This window comes from Bombina bombina, chromosome 5 (genome assembly GCF_027579735.1).
Source record: "Bombina bombina isolate aBomBom1 chromosome 5, aBomBom1.pri, whole genome shotgun sequence".
NCBI lineage: Eukaryota > Metazoa > Chordata > Amphibia > Anura > Bombinatoridae > Bombina > Bombina bombina.
In genome coordinates this window covers 375,875,564-375,895,312 of record NC_069503.1, presented here as the reverse complement: position 1 = coordinate 375,895,312, position 19,749 = coordinate 375,875,564, and the positions used below count along the sequence as shown (strand labels likewise).

Below are 19,749 nucleotides of genomic sequence, written 5' to 3'. Positions count from 1 at the left end.
CCCGCTATCGCTGACCCCTGCATATTTTTTTTAACCCCTAATCTGCCGCTCCGTATACCGCCGCCACCTACGTTATCCCTATGTACCCCTAATCTGCTGCCCCTAACACCGCTGACCCCTATATTATATTTATTAACCCCTAATCTGCCGTCCCCAACGTCGCCGCCACCTACCTACACTTATTAACCCCTAATCTGCCGACCGGACCTCACCGCTACTCTAATAAATGTATTAACCCCTAAAGCTAAGTCTAACCCTAACACCCCCCTAAGTTAAATATAATTTAAATCTAACAAAATAAATTAACTCTTATTAAATAAATTATTGCTCTTTTACCTTACCAGCCCTTAAAAGGGCCTTTTGCGGGGCATGCCCCAAAGAATTCTGCTCTTTTGCCTGAAAAAAAAACATACAATACCCCCCCCCAACATTACAACCCACCACCCACATACCCCTAATCTAACCCAAACCCTCCTTAAATAAACCTAACACTAAGCCCCTGAAGATCTCCCTACCTTATCTTCACCACGCCGGGTATCACCGATCAGTCCAGAAGAGCCTCCGAAGTCTTTATCCAAGCCCAAGCGGGGGCTGAAGAGGTCCATCATCGGGCAGAAGTCTTCATCCTATCCGGGCAGAAGAGGACATCCGGACCGGTAGACATCTTCATCCAAGCCGCATCTTCTATCTTCATCCATCCATCCGGAGCGGAGCGGAGCCATCTTCTTCCAGCCGACGCGGATCCATCCTCTTCTACCGACGCCTACTCGCCGAATGACGGTTCCTTTAAATGACGTCATCCAAGATGGCATCCCTCGAATTCCGATTGGCTGATAGGATTCTATCAGCCAATCGGAATTAAGGTAGGAAAATTCTGATTGGCTGATGGAATCAGCCAATCAGATTGAGCTTGCATTCTATTGGCTGTTCCGATCAGTCAATAGAATGCGAGCTCAATCTGATTGGCTGATTGGATCAGCCAATCGGATTGAACTTGAATCTGATTGGCTGATTCCATCACCCAATCAGAATTTTCCTACCTTAATTCCGAATGGCTGATAGAATCCTCTCAGCCAATCGGAATTCGAGGGACGCCATCTTGGATGACGTCATTTAAAGGAACCGTCATTCGGCGAGTAGGCGTCGGTAGAAGAGGATGGATCCACGTCAGCTGGAAGAAGATGGCTCCGCTCCGGATGGATGAAGATAGAAGATGCGGCTTGGATGAAGATGTCTACCAGTTTGGATGTCCTCTTCTGCCCGGATAGGATGAAGACTTCTGCCCGATGATGGACCTCTTCAGCCGCCGCTTGGATCAAGACTTCAGCCCGATGATGGACCTCTTCAGCCCGATGATGGATCTCTTCAGCCCCCGCTTGGGCTTGGATGAAGACTTCGGAGGCTCTTCTGGACCGATCAGTGATACCCGGCGTGGTGAAGATAAGGTAGGAAGATCTTCAGGGGCTTAGTGTTAGGTTTATTTAAGGAGGTTTGGGTTAGATTAGGGGTATGTGGGTGGTGGGTTGTAATGTTGGGGGGGGTATTGTATGTTTTTTTTCAGGCAAAAGAGCAGAATTCTTTGGGGCATACCCCGCAAAAGGCCCTTTTAAGGGCTGGTAAGATAAAAGAGCTTTTCTATTTTTATTTTAGAATAGGGTAGGGAATTTTTTTATTTTGGGGGGCTTTGTTATTTTATTAGGGGGCTTAGAGTAGGTGTAATTAGCTTAAACTTGTTGTAATCTTTTTCTAATGTTTGTAAATTATTTTTTTATTTTTTGTAACTTAGTTAGTTTATTTAATTGTATTTATTTGTAGGTATTTTATGTAATTCATTTATTGATAGTGTAGTGTTAGGTTTAATTGTAGATAATTGTAGGTATTTTATGTAATTAATTTATTGATAGTGTAGTGTTAGGTTTAATTGTAGATAATCAGAATTTTCCTACCTTAATTCCGAATGGCTGATAGAATCCTCTCAGCCAATCGGAATTCGAGGGACGCCATCTTGGATGACGTCATTTAAAGGAACCGTCATTCGGCGAGTAGGCGTCGGTAGAAGAGGATGGATCCACGTCAGCTGGAAGAAGATGGCTCCGCTCCGGATGGATGAAGATAGAAGATGCGGCTTGGATGAAGATGTCTACCAGTTCGGATGTCCTCTTCTGCCCGGATAGGATGAAGACTTCTGCCCGATGATGGACCTCTTCAGCCGCCGCTTGGATCAAGACTTCAGCCCGATGATGGACCTCTTCAGCCCGATGATGGACCTCTTCAGCCCGATGATGGATCTCTTCAGCCCCCGCTTGGGCTTGGATGAAGACTTCGGAGGCTCTTCTGGACCGATCGGTGATACCCGGCGTGGTGAAGATAAGGTAGGAAGATCTTCAGGGGCTTAGTGTTAGGTTTATTTAAGGAGGTTTGGGTTAGATTAGGGGTATGTGGGTGGTGGTTTGTAATGTTGGGGGGGGTATTGTATGTTTTTTTTCAGGCAAAAGAGCAGAATTCTTTGGGGCATACCCCGCAAAAGGCCCTTTTAAGGGCTGGTAAGATAAAAGAGCTTTTCTATTTTTATTTTAGAATAGGGTAGGGAATTTTTTTATTTTGGGGGGCTTTGTTATTTTATTAGGGGGCTTAGAGTAGGTGTAATTAGCTTAAACTTGTTGTAATCTTTTTCTAATGTTTGTAAATTATTTTTTTATTTTTTGTAACTTAGTTAGTTTATTTAATTGTATTTATTTGTAGGTATTTTATGTAATTCATTTATTGATAGTGTAGTGTTAGGTTTAATTGTAGATAATTGTAGGTATTTTATGTAATTAATTTATTGATAGTGTAGTGTTAGGTTTAATTGTAGATAATTGTAGGTATTTTATTTAATTAATTTATTGATAGTGTAGTGTTAGGTTTAATTTTAACTTAGGTTAGGATTTATTTTACAGATAATTTTGTAATTATTTTAACTAGGTAGCTATTAAATAGTTATTAACTATTTAATAGCTATTGTACCTGGTTAAAATAAATACAAAGTTACCTGTAAAATAAATATAAATCCTAAAATAGCTACATTATAATTATAATTTATATTGTAGCTATATTACGATTTATTTTACAGGTAAGTATTTAGCTTTAAATAGGAATAATTTATTTATTAAGAGTTAATTTATTTCGTTAGATAAAAATTATATTTAACTTAGGAGAGTGTTAGTGTTAGGGTTAGACTTAGCTTTAGGGGTTAATACATTTATTAGAGTAGCGGTGGGGTCCGGTCGGCAGATTAGGGGTTAATACTTGAAGTTAGGTGTCTGCGATGTTAGGGAGGGCAGATTAGGGGTTAATACTATTTATTATAGGGTTATTGAGGCGGGAGTGAGGCGGATTAGGGGTTAATAACTTTATTATAGTAGCGGTGAGGTCCGGTCGGCAGATTAGGGGTTAATAAGTGTAGGTAGGTGGCGGCGACGTTGGGGGCGGCAGATTAGGGGTTAATAAATATAATATAGGGGTCGGCGGTGTTAGGGGCAGCAGATTAGGGGTACATAGGGATAACGTAGGTTGCGGCGGTGTGCGGTCGGCAGATTAGGGGTTAAAAAACTTTAATAGAGTGGCAGCAATGTGGGGGGGCCTCGGTTTAGGGGTGCATAGGTAGTTTATGGGTGGTAGTGTACTTTAGAGCACAGTAGTTAAGAGCTTTATGAACTGGCGTTAGCCCAGAAAGCTCTTAACTCCTGGCTTTTTGCTGCGGCTGGAGTCTTGTCGTTAGATTTCTAACGCTCACTTCAGCCACGACTCTAAATACCAGCGTTAGAAAGATCCCATTGAAAAGATAGGATACGCAAATGACGTAGGGGGATCTGCGGTATGGAAAAGTTGCGGCTGCAAAGTGAGCGTTAGACCCTTTCCTGACTGACTCTAAATACCAGCGGTAGCCCAAAACCAGCGTTAGGAGCCCCTAACGCTGGTTTTGACGGCTAACGCCAAACTCTAAATCTAGGCATTAGTTTCTATATTATGTTACACAGTTATTTATGCAAATATATGCCAATTAGAGCTGCCATTTCAGGGACAGTCTACTCCAGAATTGTATTGTTTAAAAAGATAGATAATCCCTTTATTACCCATTCCCCAGTTTTGCATAACCAACACAGTTATATTAATATACTTTTTACCTCTGTGATTACCTTGTATCTAAGCCTCTGCAGACTGCCCCCCTTATTTCAGTTTTTTTTACAGACTTGCATTTTAGCCAATTGGTGTAACTCCACAGGCTTGAGCACAGTGTTATCTATATGGCACACATAAACTTACGCTCTCATTCAGATAAGAGGTGGCCTTCAAGGGCTTAGAAATTAGCATATGAGCCTACCTAGGTTTAGCTTTCAACTAAGAATACTAAAAGAACAAAGCAAATTTGATGATAAAAGTAAATGGAAAGTTGTTTAAAATTACATGTCCTTTTTTTGAATCATGAACGTTTAATTTTGACTAGACTGTCCCTTTAAGAACAGCAGCAACCCAACATTGGCTCAATATTCAAGGTCTAGCACTATTTTATGTAGCTTAAGAAAAAGGACATGAGAAAATTCCTTTTTAGTACACTACAGCAACTGTTTTATTTCCAAGATTAATATTATGCGGTGACATGAAAAAATGTCATATCTCTTAGTCATAGAATTTGCAAAAACAAACACTGTGGTGTAACAGTTACCGTGATTACTAAGATCATCCACTAGGATTATTTCCTTCAGATATTTTCTTGGAGAAGTGTCAAGAACACTGTGCACAGTTCTCAGAAGTGTAGACCAAGCTTCATTGTTGAAGGAGATAATGACACTGGCTGTGGGGAGTTTCTCATTGTAATTCTCTTGCAGACATCTGTAAGAAGTGGAAAACAGCATTTTTTTCTTAGTTTAGGTAGCTCTCTGACAGTCACTGTAAGTTATCACTTTGCAGTAATAAACCCACAGCAGGGAGCCCAATTATACTGTGCTTAGGTTGCTGGGGAACATTGTGTATGCACAAACCAATGTTTAAAAAAAACAAGTTATGTTCCAACTTTACAGTACTGCCATGTGATTTCCTCATAAATTATAGGCACTATAATTTAGCTCAGTTTCATCACTCTACAAATATCTTAGTATCTATTATGTTTTTAATGAAATACTGTTCCAAATAATTACCATTCATTTTATTAGCGGACAGAAAAATACTTTGTATATGCAGTAGAATTTATAAATGCAGTGTTCCTTAGGTAGTACACTAGCCAGATTTGCTCTATTTCGTGCATTACTGATACAAGCTAACTGTGGGCCAAATGAAAAAATCCATACAGCTTCCATTTTTGCTCTGAAGTTGTTGGTTAATTTTTTTGTGCCTTATGATAGGTTTGTGAGCCCAGACTGAGCAAAGGGCATGTGACTGAGCTCCACCTAGTCGTTAGCATTATTATTTGTGTATGATGCAGGGCCAGCCACTGCCTTGCTGTGTTTGTGAGCCAGGTCAGAGCCAGTCTTGTCATGCTCAGGTGCCTATTATTTTGAGTAACTGTAACTACACAGGCTGTTGAGCAATAAGTAGTTATTCTTTATTTAAGTGTGACAACCAGTTTATAAAATATAGAGACATATAGTTGTTACAAACTTTAACTGTTTTGTAAATTCATTATTATTGTTTATTTGTAAAGCGCCAACATATTACGCAATGCTGTAACGTTAAGTATACAGTTGTGGGGTACAATAATTAGGAGACAATTATATCAATCATAAGGGTAGAGGGTCCTGCCCTTGAGTTACTGTAACCTGTAAACCATCTTTACACAAAATGATCGACAGGACAGATGAACTCAGGAGCTTACCTTCTAAAGGAAGTACAAGTAAGTTGTAGGCATCCTTGAAAGGAAATGTTTTTAGGGAACACTTGGAGTTTTTAAAGCTAGAGGCAAGTCTGACTGGGCGAAGCGAGGAGGTCCTTATGCTTGCCAGTTTTCTTGATAGCCCGTAGAGAAATAGTAAGAATAATACACTACATATAAAATGAACAAGTGCATAAGCATTAAAATGATTGGGCAGACACCAAAACAAGTCGGGTCTGTTTTTTAAACAACATTACAAACTCTTTAAAATGCATTTTGTTCTAAGCAGAATGATCCTTTAGATTTGTAACTTTTCTAGGTGAGCAGGATATGCCAATACAGTACAGACTCCTGAAACAATGGGAGAGGAAGCCAAAAACTGGGTCTGTCCAGGGAATAAAGTGACATTTGACAGAGCTGTTGTAGCATGGAGTGAGCTGGTCTAACTGCCTAATTACACATGTAAATAATCTTTGCTACCACATTAACAAATTAAAGGGACATGGAATTCAATATTCCCCATCATACTACTGTATATTACTCTGCATTGCAAAGTGTATTAAAAAGGCTGCTAGATCCCACTGTGCAAAGTCTGAAGAGCATATGTATAAATCAGCTATGGAATACACAGAGAAACCAGTATCATGAGCATGAAAGAAACAACAAAATTGAAAAAGCCTTAAACACTGCTTTGCAATTTTTTGTCTTTTAAGATTCAGAAAGAACATAACGTAATTTTAAACAACTTTCCCATTTACTTCTATTATGGAATTGGTTTTGTTCTATGTGTATCATTTGTTGAAAAGCATACCAAGGTAGGCTCAGGAGCTGCTAATTGGTGGCTTCATATATATGTCTTATGGTATTGGCTCATCTATGTGCATTGCTGTTTTTTCAAAAAGGATACCATGAGTATGAGGCAAATTAAATAATAGGTGTAAATGAAAGTTGTTTTTAATCTATATCTGAATCATGAAAGAACATTTTTGGGTACATTTTGTAAATATACAATTACATTGTTCTAAAGTAGTTAATGACAAAGTGGTGTAATAAATGTTAAGCCATTAGAGCATTTTTTTTATTAAACATAAAGATAAGCACTAGACAACTTTATCATTTACCTTTATTTCTTCATAAACATGTTTTGCGATACACCAATTAGTTACTTTAGCTGAATCTACATCAGGGTAATTAACAAATAGATGGGAAGCTATGAATTACTTCTTGCTTTCAGCTTAAAGGGACAGTCTACACCAAAAGTGTTATTGTTTAAAAAGATAGATAACGCCTTTATTACCCATTCCCCAGCTTTGCACAACTAACATTGTTATATTAATATACTTTATAACATTTAAACCTCTAAATATCTGCCTGTTTCTAAGCCACTACAGACAACCTCTTATCACATGTTTTTTTATTATCTTTTCACAGCAAGAGACTGCTAATTCATGTGTGACATATATAGATAACATTGTACTCTCTCCCGAGTTGTGCAGGATACAGCACTAATTTGCTAAAATTCAAGTCAATAAATAATAATAAATATCTATGTGATAAAGGGGGCAGTCTGTAGAGGCTTAGATACAAGGTAATCACAGAGGTAAAAAGTATAATAATATAACCATGTTGGCTGTGCAGAACTGGGGAATGGGTAATAAAGGGATTATCTATATTTTTAAACAATAACATTTTTGGAGTAGACTGTCCCTTTAAGTACCTTAGTTCAAATGTCCTAGTGGTAAACAAGGGTGTAGACTTTGCAATGTGTGTGCTATTATATTACATTACGTAACAGACAGGTTTGATAGTGCCAAACAACTGTTACTGTCTTTATACTTACAGTGGGTGGCGACCCTCAGGTACTCTCCTGCGTAAGGGGACCTTCTGGCTTGCATCCTCATTAACACCCTGCGTGTCCAGAACCACTACACTCTGTGGCACTAGAGTAGTTAAATCTTCATTCTTCTTCCTGGGCTGCCTTACTATCCTGTAGAGTTTTCTCCTGACCTTGCCAAGGTTCCTTCTAGAATCAGATACCCCAATTGCAATTAGTCCCTCATCCCTCAGAGAAGACAGGGGAGATAACACCTCCACCCTGTACTGATTGCTCTGTTCCCCACTCTCCAGCAAAGCTCCCCCACCTGCCCAGATATATTCCCCTCTTCCTTGGTGATGCATATTTCTATCATTGCCCTCACTCTGGGCTTCTGGATCCAGTAGTGCCACTATCACCAAAAAGAAAAGGAATCCTAGAATAAACATCAGTATGTGCAGCTGGCACAGCAGAGACCTCCATCTCTTCCTCGTCAACATGTTGCTCCTTGCATAATAAGACACACAAAGTCATGGTATTTCCAATTATCTTCATTCCAGATCAGTTTTCCTCACTGCCTCACAACCACTTTTCCCACGCAGGTCGTTTTTCCTATTAGCATTCCACTTGCATGCTCTTTATGTGTATATTTTCTTTTCCTTTTCTTTCTTTCTTTATAATTTTTTCCCTAAACCAGCTAGTTCTCTCTACAGGCAAATTCCTTCCCGACAATGTGAACAAATGACATAGAATCAACAAACAATGGTCAGCAATATTATAGTTTCCTCCTGGATGAAAAGGTTTGTAATAAAATCCTAAACACAGTTTAAAAAGAAAATATTTTAGCTTCTTTTTATGGTTTGCTTATAGGAAGGAATCAAAGTGAAGATTATAAAAAAAACAAAAAACAATCCTTAATATGATTCTGTTCAAAGACTGTGCACATCTAAATCTGCCTTCCCCAGCTGTTAGTGAAGCAACACGATGCAAGTCCTGCTCTGTTGTGATACTGAGCTCAGATCTGATGAACAGATGTAAATAGACAGACGTTGCCTCCCCTTCACACATTACTTCAACACTGGCAGAACTTCACTGAAGACTGTATCCTTCTCCTGGTCCTAATGCCCTTAGTGTTTCCTGGATTATATTAGGTTTGTGCAACACAGTAATAAACATGACTGAGGGTTATAGTATAAAATAGACTGTAAAACTGATTAGAATACATGTAATGAACGTAAAGTATAATGGAAATATAGTTAATGGTTTTATAACACTGACTTGTTAACAGACTCATAGGTTTATTCTTCATGGAAATTATGAAACCTTAAACTAATTTCTTCACATTTTTATAAATTCCTCCAGAGGGAAATCCCTTGTTTTACAAATCTGTATTCCTGATTTTTAAGCTTTAGATGTTTTTTTTTTTTTTAAATGTCATGTTTAAAGGGATATGAAACCCAAAAACATGCTTTCATGATTCAGATAGAGCATGTCATTTTAAAAAACTTTCTAATTTACTTCTATTATCAAATTTTCTTCGTTCTTTTAGTATCTTTTGTTATAAAGCGGGGACATAAGCTGTAGTGCTCCAGATGCCTACCTAGGTATCTCTTCAACACAGAATATCATGGGAACAAAGCAAATTTGGTAATAGAAGTAAATATGCTCTGTCTGCATCACAAATTGAACATTTTCGGTTTCATATCGCCTTAAAGTGAATGGAAATTTTTATGCTAAAGTGCACAGTTTTTAAACATTTTATTAAAAACAGGGGCACTTTAATTCATCAAAATTTACATTTCAGTCCTGTTGTGAAAAAAAACTTACCTTTTACTCTTGACAGCAGCTCCAGCTTCCTCCGGTCGTTGCAAGCCATTTCTGATGTCAGAAATGATGGATGGGTCATCCTCCAATCACGGCTTCCCCCCCGGGGGAATCAGTGTCTGATTCAATGTCTGGATTGGAGGAAGCCGGATTCCTCATTTTAGACCCAGGAAGAGGCTTTGCGACGGGTGGAGGAAGCTGGAGCTGCTGTCAAGATTAAAAGGTAAGGTTTTTTTTCACAACAGGAGTGAAATGTAAATTTTGATGAATTAAAGTGCCTCTGTTTTTATTCTAATTTTTAAAAACTGGGCCCTTTAGCATCAAAATTTATATTCACTTTAAATGTTTTAATTTTTTTATTGATTTGTTAATCTCTTTTTTTATTCTATGTATATTTAAACCCAAACTTCAGTTTTAATGGCTCACATAAGTCATGTTATTTATCACCAGGCCGCCGAATGAAAACATATACGTATAGTAACTAAGCATTTATTTTGTATCAGGGTACCCAAATGGCTAAGGAATTATAAAATAATATCCCATATGCATCCACCAGGGTTGTCAAGTATATAGTATTAAACCATTTCAGTTTATATGCAAACAACTGGAAAATGATTGGGCCTGATTTCTGGCCTGATTCTATCATTTCCATATTTTGTTGTAGAGGTGATGTCTAAACTGCTTTACTCTCAGCTATCAGTTTAAATATCCCAGGTTTGTTTGTTTTTTCATGTCCCCATAACCTTTTTGCCTCCAGATATCTTTCATGGCAGCGACAACTATTGTATTATGTGCCTACTTGCATATCTCTTGCCATTGCTGGGTAACTACTCAGCATGCTTCCTAAGACTTACTCTATCAGGTGATGCCCATCAGCTTACATTCCTGGGGCTACTTAAAGGAATAGTCTATTCAAAATTAAACTTTCATGATTCAAATAGAGTATGCAATTTTAAACAACTTTCTAATTTACTCCTATAATCAATTTTTCTTTGTTCTCTTGCTATTTTTGTTTGAATATAAGCATAGGAGCCGGCCCATTTTTGGTTCAGCACCTGGGTAGCGCTTGCTGATTGGTGGCTACATTTAGACACAAATCAGAAAGTTCTACCCAGGTCTATTACTACATTTGCTTAGTTCACTTGGTATTCTTTGTTAAAGAGTAATCCTATGTGAGCTTAGAAGCATGCACAAGTTTTTAGCCATCTGGCAGCAGTGTTTGCAAAAATGTTTAACACAGAGGGAAGTAAACTTTTAACGCGTGCAGGTTAGCGCGTATATTACAGTAGTGCATTCACCTTTGTGAGTATATTTCTAAAAGAGGTGTCAACTGGTGAAGGAACATAAGTGGATATATTACACTAGGAGGCGCCCTTTCTTTTGTGCTTTATATTTTTCAGTGACTTATTGACGTGAAGGTCATGAAAGGAGCCGCCCACCTTATGGTCATTTTCAAGATTTAAACAATTAACCAAGACATTAAGGATTGACACATGTTACTTTAGTATCTATTAGTCCCTCTAACCTGACTAATAGGGAACGAGAAGCACTACTCAATCTACAAAAGAATGAAGAGATTGTGATTAGGCAGTCCGACAAAGGTGGGAGTGTGGTAGTCATGGATAAGCTTGATTATGTGAATGAAGCGTTGAGACAACTTGGAGATTTGGAAACTTACACCGTCTTATCCAGGAATCCTACTGCTACATACTCTAGAGAGTTATCACATCTTTTGGATGAGGTGGGGGAGGAGGGTCTCATGGATCAAGAAACAGCTAACCATTGTATGGTCACAGATCCAGTGACACCCATCTTCCACCACCTCCCAAAGGTTCATAAAAGCATATGCGAGGTCAAAGGGAGGCCTATAGTGGCTGGTATAGGTTCCTTAATGGAACCCCTATCCAAGTGGGTAGATGATTTTCTACAGCCCATGGTTTTGTTGTTACCCAGTTACATACGAGATACTTCCCATGCATTGCAGGTTCTGGAAACGGTGACTTGGAGGGAGGAGTACAGTTGGCTCACCATTAATGCCGTGTCTCTGTACTCCTCCATCCCTCACACCCAGGGTCTGCAAGCTGTGAGTTTTTTCTTGGACTTATTCACTGATCTTCCAGATAATTCTAAAAATCTGATTGTAAGAATTGTGAGGTTTCTACTAGAACACAATTTCTTCATGTTTCAGGGGTGCTACTACCTCCAGAGACGTGGCACTGCTATGGGGGCTAAATTTGCCCCCTCCTATGCCAACCTATATATGGGTTGGTGGGAGAGGGGCCACGTCTATGGAGGTAGTACCACCCCATCTGAGCATATAGTGAAATATGTCAGGTTCATTGATGACCTACTGATAGTGTGGTCATCCGACTCTGAAACTGCTAAGGAGTTTGTTACCACCCTAAATGACAATAGGGTAGGATTACAATTCACCTATGATTGGCAAAAAAAGAACATTAACTTTCTTGACATTTCACTTATAGGTAACCCAGAAGGAGGAACCATTATCTCTGTTCTCTACCGTAAGCCTATTTCGGGCAATAGTCTCCTACATGCCCGCAGTTGCCATCCGAAACATGTGTTCAAAGGAATTGCGAAAAGTCAGTTCCTGCGGGCAAAGAGAAATTGCACGCATGAGGATGCCTTTCGGATGGAGAGCAGAGATCTAGAAACGAGAATGCAAAAAAGGGGTTATCCCACTAGAGTCATAGACAAAGCATTTTTTGAAGTTAAGGACATCAATAGGGCAAGTGCATTAGAAAAATCAACACGAAACTCCACAAATTCAAAACAGAGTCTTAAATTCATCACTTCATACTCCTCTCAATACGATGATGTCTGCAAAATCATTGAAAAGAATTTACCAATACTAAGGGGGGATAAGGATTTAAGGGACATAATTGAACAGGGCTGTATGTTTGTCCCAAAAAGAAACGTGACCCTAGGTAACATCTTAGCCCCAAGTATGTTAAAGAGTGATAAACATTCAGGGTCATCCTGGTTGAGACATAATGGCACATTTAAATGTGGTAAAAAAGTTTGTACCTCTTGTGACCATAGAAATATTTCACAAACATTCAAGTCCCATGTAACGGGAGAAGAATTCAATACCAAAGGCTGTGTCAACTGCAAAAGTACATTTGTAATTTACATAATTGAATGCACTATCTGTAAAAAACAGTATACAGGTAGAACTACTAGAAAAGTAGGTAAACGCATAAGAGAACATCTTTCTTACATTTCTAATAAACGCACTTTCTACCCACTTTATAGATTTTCACCACCAGGACGTCACATCCTTTAAATGGCAAGTCATAGAACAGATAACTACACCACCTAGGGGTGGTGACAAGCTATTTATACTATGTAAACAAGAAACATATTGGATTTTTAAAACTAAATGTCTAATACCATATGGCTACAACTCTGAATATGATATCATAAATTACTGGCAGAAATAATCACATAAGGAGTATAGACACATATGAAATCCTTTTCTAGGCAAGTGAATATATGAGCCATTTCTTTAATAGGTCTATGTGTTTAGATTTCACTGATCTATAAGTCTATATTGGTTAAACACATAGATAAAACAATACATACCGCGTAGTTTAGTAACACACACTTTATCTTAATGTACGTTTCGATAGTGTTTTTGGTTATCTATCTATAAGGTTATTGTTAATTTGTTTAATTATTATAGGCCCATATATATGTGCACTTGCTTTTCCTTGCTTCTTTGTTCATGTTTATCTTTACTGTGTTTGCCACTTCTCTATACACTAAGAGGCAGTTAGATATTATCTCTTCCTCTATTAACAATGAGAGTGGTCAAGCAATATTAAAGAGATTTCGTTTTTTGGTTTTACTATACATAATGATCAAAACATGAATGCTTGTGTTGTAAATAATATGTTTGTATATCTCCTTTCCAGCATTGATTTAAATAACTCATTTAATTCAAAAGCCTCAATGCTTTAAATATTCTAACTTATATTGTTCTCTGCGAAATTGTACGAATTCTCTAGATTGTACTCTCTATATTTGTTTCTTCATTTTTATTGTCTGCCATTTTTGTATTCATGTATCTATGTACACATTATATTGCTCATTTCCCAATCTGTGTTTAAAGGGAAATTTGGTATGTATGGGGTTAAGGTGATCAGCAATACACGAAATGTTTTTAACCAATGAATATGGATTGTTCAGCATAAAAGGGAGCACCCCCTAACAGGTGCTATTCTATGATTACGGTCAATATGACCGAAACCGGTCAGAGTTCTTTTGCTTGAACCCAATCCATGTTGCTGTATGTCCTTTGCATATGTTTTTAAAGGAATAAAGGATATGTTTTTTTATCTGCTGCTTCAATTTGGAAATATTTTTTTACATTTATAGTGGAGTGTGGGGATTCCACTCCTTTATTTACGAAGCTCACTATCTGCCTTTTATGGATTATTTCTCCTAATTTGCTATACTCCAATGCTCTTTACGCGGTATGCACTCCCACCAACAGACCTGGGACTTCTAACACTTGCCAAAACTATGCTGGATGGCCATTTCATCAATACTGTGTTTTGCACACTGATTACCGGATCCGGCAGTTAACGGGTGTGTTTTTTGCTGGGAAGCCCCACATACACTCACTGTTTGGCGTGATTGATACTCCCACTTGCATCGTCATCGAGGAAAGACCTGGTCTGCTTCTGGATAGGCTGATCCCTCGTCACGTGGTACGCCACAAGCAGCTTGCATGAGGAAACGGATCACCGCCTATGCAAAGACGCTGCATTAGTGAGACAGAGGAACAGGGATACCGGCTTCACCAGACCAGCTGTTCTACACTAGAGGACCGAAGTGGCGAGTGCATACCTGCTGAAGTTGAAGCATTTAATGAGAACTGTTGCTGCTATGCTGTGCTAAGTGTTTAATTGACTTTATAGTTACAAGTCAGAGGGATTATACATTATTCCCGGAATTTATTTTCTTTACACTTTAGCAAAGGCTGCTTTGATCCACAATAGAGCTATCCAGGACTTTGCTGAAACAGTGCTTGCAAGCACTGGTCCTAATAGCCAGATTCAGCAACTTTTGAAATAACGCATTAGCCCATAATCACCACTAACTCTTTCTTTCTTTTTTTTCAAGTATATGTCTATTGCTATTCTGTTAAGCAGAGCCTTATGGCTAAAATCTTGGTCGGTTGTCATGGTCTCAAAAAACAGATTAATGACCTATCTTTTAAATGAAAAATTATTTTTGATTCTGAATTGGATTCCATTATCAAGACAATTCCTGGAGGAAAGGAGCCTTTCTCCAACAGGATAAGAAACCTAAAGGGAAGAACAGAAAAGGAAATTGTTTTCATTCCTTTTGCTCCTCAAGAGATCTAAAGTCTTATCCCTTTCAGAAGCCTTAGTCCTCCAAGCCCTTCTGGAAATACGGATTATGATGGTCAAAGAACAAGCAGACCAAGAAATTAAACTCTAATAAAAAATCAGCATGAAGGGACAGCCCCCAATCCAGATTCTCAGCTGGTAGGGGGCAGATTAAGTCTTTTTTTGAAGGCCTGGTTCCATTCAATTCAAGATCCTTGGGTCTTAAACATAATCTGCCAAGGTTATCGAATAAGATTTTCTTCCAGGTCTCCTCAGGACAGATTTCATCTGTCTCATGTTCCAAAGAACCCAGAAAAGGCTGCTGTCTTTTTCCAGTGTGTTCAGGATCTAGATTAAATGGGAGTAATAGTTCCTGTTCCAATAACTTAGCAAGGACAGGGGTTTTACTCCAACCTTTTCATTGTACCCAAGAAAGAACAGACCTATTCTGGATTTAAAAACCTTAAACACCCTCAAAATGGAAACTATATGTACAATTTTGTCCTTAATCCAACAGGGCCATTTCATGTCCATAATAGATCTCAAGGATGCATACCTGCATATTGCAATACACAGAGATCACTACCAGTTTTTAAGATTTGCCCTCCTTAACAAACACTACCAGTTTGTGGTGCTTCTATTTGGGCTGGCCACAGCTCCCAGGATTTTATACAAAGGTGTTGAAAGCATTTTTGTCAGTAATCAGAGCCCAGGAAATTTCAATGGCTCCTTACCTGGATGACATATTGGTCCAGCCCTTAGCTATCTCTCATACTCAGATGCTCCTTTCCTTTCTTCAGCATCAACGTTCCCAAGATTGCCTTATATCCAGCAACAAGAGTGGCATTTCTGGGAGTCATCATAGACTCAGTTCTTATGCGTCAGACATTCGCAGTCTCAGCTTACAGGAAGTTTGTCTTTCTCTCCAATCCTATCCCTATCCAAATGTGGCTCAGTGTATGGAAGTAGTGGGTCTTATGGTAGCGGGCTCAGATGCCTTCACATTAGCACGCTTTCATCTTTCCCTCTTCAACTGTCAATGCTACAGCAATGGTCAAAGGATTGCTTTCAGTTAAATCAGACTATTCTTTAACTTCCTTAGTCAAACCAACTCTGTCATGGTGGAGGAAGAGAACTTTTCTTTTACTCTTAGGACGTCTTTTCTTCTACCTACTTAAACCGTGGTCACCACAGACGCTAGTCTTCTAGGTTGGGCCCTGATCTTAAAGGGCACAAGGAGTTTGTTCTCCTCTGGAGGCAAGGTTACCTATCAACATTATAGAACTCAAAGCAATTTTTCGAGCTCTTCAGTCCTCGCCCCTTCTCAAACAAGATAAATTTATCTGGTTTCAATCAGACAGCATTACAGAGATTGCTTATATAAATCACCAAGGAGGATCTCACAGTCTGTTAGCCATGCAAGAGGTGTCTCACATTCTGTCATGGTCAGATAAAAATCTCTGCACTCTGTCGCTCACATTTCAGGCTGAATCACAAACTTCCAGCATATTGTGCCAGATCAAGAGAGCCGAAAGCTCTGATGATAGATGCTCTAGTGTGTCCTTGGAACTTTCATCTAGCATATCTGTTTCCTCCATTTGTTCTACTCTCAATAGTCATTGCCAGAATCAAACAGGAATCTGCTTCTGTGATTTTGATAGCTCCAGCTTTGCCCCGCGAGACATGGTATGCAGACCTAGTACAGATACCTACTGAACCCCCCATGGACTCTGCCTCAAAGAAAGGATCTTCTAGCTCAATGACCTTTACTCTATCTGTCTATTAACAGACTTAAAGGGACACTCAAGTTAATATTTAGTTTTCATGATTCAGATACAACATGCAATTTTAAACAACTTTCCAATTTACTTCCAATAACAAAATGTGCACAGTCTTTTTATATTTATACTTAGTCGCCAGCTCATACTAAGCATGTGCAAGAATTCACAGAATATACGTATATGCATTTGTGATTGGCTGATGGCTGTCACATCATACAGGGGGAGTGAAAATAGACATAACTTTGAAATTTGTCAGAAAAAAAATCTGTTACTCATTTGATGTTCAGACTAAGTGCTATTGCAGTGTCTTTTTATCATGCATTTATTGATTATGCAAATCTTTTGTATTTACTGGTCCATTAAGGACTACAAGCTAGAAAACCTGTCACATGTACCATAACATATGGAAAGCTTACATTAATTTGTGTTTTTCCAGGGGATTCTCCTGGAAATCTTCTAGAACTCCTAGAATTCTTCAGTTTCTTCAGGATGGCCTTGACAAGGGATTATCTGCTAGTACCCTAAAGGGTCAGATTTCTGCCTTGTCAGTTTTTTTCACAAAAAAATGTCAAAACTTCCAGATTTTTAGACTTGTGTACAGGCTTTGGTAAGAATTTATCTATTTGTCAGATCCATCTTTCCCTTTTGGAACTTAAATCTAGTTATTTCTGTTATTCAAGGTCCCCTATTTGAACCTATGCACAATTTAGATCTAAAACTGGCTATCTCTTCAGCTAGACAAGTTTCTGAGTTGTCTGCTTTGACTTGTAAACACCTCCCCTTTGTAATTTTTCATAATGATAAAGCAGTTCACAGTACAAAATACTATTTTCCTCTGAAAAGGTTGTTTAATCTGAAAACATTAACCAAGAAATTGTAGTTCCCTCTTTGTGTCCAAACTCTAAGGAACATCTGCTTCAGGTGGAGTCAGAGCTTTAAAATGTTATCTTCAAGCTACTAAAGATATTAGGCAATCTTTAAGGGTCAGAATGCCACTGCTGTTGTTTTGGCATTCTGGCTCAAACAGTCCATTCGTAAGGTTTACTTGGTGGTGGGTAATCCGCCTCCTAAATAAATTACTACCCATTTTACTAGATCTGTTTCTACCTCTTGTGACTTTAAAAATGATGCATCTATGGAGCAGATTTGCAAGGCTGCAACCTGGTTTTCTTTCCATACCTTTTAGAAAAGTTACTGTTTTGATGTTTTTGCTTCCTCTGAAGCTGCATTTGACAGGAAAGTCCTCCAGTCTTGCATCCCACATGTTATAAATCAACCTATGGACTGTCATTATTTTATGTAAGAAAACAACTTTTATTCTTACCTGATAAATTTGTTTCTTTCGGGACCCCTATCACTTTTTTACCATGGGCAACAGTTCTTATATGCACCTCTTAACTCTGCTTTGTCTTTCCTACCTTTTCTGTCTCTCTTCTATGCTCGGCTATACGTAAACTGAGTGGGGAGGAGAGGTGGGAGGGATTAAAGCTCTTGTGAGGGTTCTTGACCTCTTCATAGTGGCGGGAAATATATCCCACATGTTATAGATCAACCTATGTACTCTCATCATCCTGAAATAACCAAATTTATTAGGTAAGCATAAATTTTGTTTTTTATTATTAAATATATATTTCTATATATAAAGCAGAAGAAGGTGCCACAATAGTGCAGGTCACTTATGACAAGAGATATCCATACAGTGTATACAGGGTACTCAAAATTTGGTAAGTACTAAAAAGTGCAAGTCACATTTGCTGAACACTTCTGAGCCATTCAGATAACTCACAGGTAATCGGCCGGATACTTCCGTTTAACTCGAACAGGCACTCCCCACAAACTCCAAAGCAGATAGGGGAATAATAAAGAAATGTCTAGCAAGACAATGTTCTAAAAGAAAGCGTGCTGATAAAGTCTATATACAATTAAAATACTTTAATAAAAACATGAATAAAATGTCACAACGTGTTTCTCAGTCTATTACGGAATGTTTCATCAGGTGAATATACATGAATAGTCAGCACAACTTTTAAAGAGCCTTAACCGTGAGATACGCTACACCTGTCTGCAAGTTGAAAAAACAAATTTGGAGTTTGATAGGCTGACAAATTAAATTTACGTGTAATCCCTTGATAGGCTCAATAACCACATTGAGCATTTAGATCAAGAGTAAGTTCCAGCCCATTCTGAAATGGAATATATATATATATATATATATATATATATATATATATATATATATATATATATATATATATATATATATATATATATATATATATATATATATATATATAAATGAAGGAAGGCACTCTAATAAATCAAGCATGACGTTTCGGGGGGACACTCCCCTTCCTCAGACAAACACAAACAGCATTCAACTGAAAATTATATTATATATATATATATATATATATATATATATATATATATATATATATATATATATATATATATATATATATATATATATATATATATATATATATATATATAATGGAATATACACATAAAAAATAATTTGCAATATAAAAAGAAAGAGACTCACGCCTCAATGTAAAAACGAACTGCAAATAGAGCAAATTTGTATTATTACTACAACGTTACTTTTGCGATTTTATGATATAGATCATATGTTAATACATGTTCACTTAAAACCAGATCTAGCCAAATCACTTACAAGAACAAAGAAGTACAAATAAAAAAGAAAAAAAACACATATATGTTTACAATCACAGTATATCTAAAGATCATATTATAATGGGGAAATATGTGATTATATATAAACTATGATTTGAACAGATGGGACAAATATACATACATACATGTACATACACTTACAGATACATACACATATATATATATGTATGTCTCATGTGATGCAGAGAAAACTTCCAAAACTTTCCAAAGGATGACCCCTCTATATAAATATGAATATAAATATGAAACTTAAGTGAACCTTCTAACACTCTCCAATAGGCTGATTCTATGGGTGACTGATCTAAAAGTCTCTCGATATCACAAATGCAAATAACAAATCAAGCTAAAAAGAACCATACTGGTAATTAAACCTATGTTCTTTAGAGATACTGTGATTGTAAACATATA

At 37.8% G+C, this 19,749-nt stretch overlaps 1 protein-coding gene across 1 annotated transcript in view; it reads right to left on the bottom strand.

Annotated features, from left to right (window-relative positions):
* Nucleotides 1-8,555, bottom strand: part of GALNT15 (polypeptide N-acetylgalactosaminyltransferase 15) — a 119,517-nt gene extending 110,962 nt beyond the window's left edge. The window contains exons 1-2 of the mRNA XM_053714206.1: nucleotides 7,689-8,555; nucleotides 4,706-4,872 (exon numbers count right to left, since the gene is read on the bottom strand). Coding sequence (XP_053570181.1) covers nucleotides 4,706-4,872; nucleotides 7,689-8,161 — 640 coding nt within the window. The 5' untranslated portion in view covers nucleotides 8,162-8,555. The remainder of the gene's footprint in view (nucleotides 1-4,705; nucleotides 4,873-7,688) is intronic.
* Nucleotides 8,556-19,749: the final 11,194 nt, after the last annotated feature.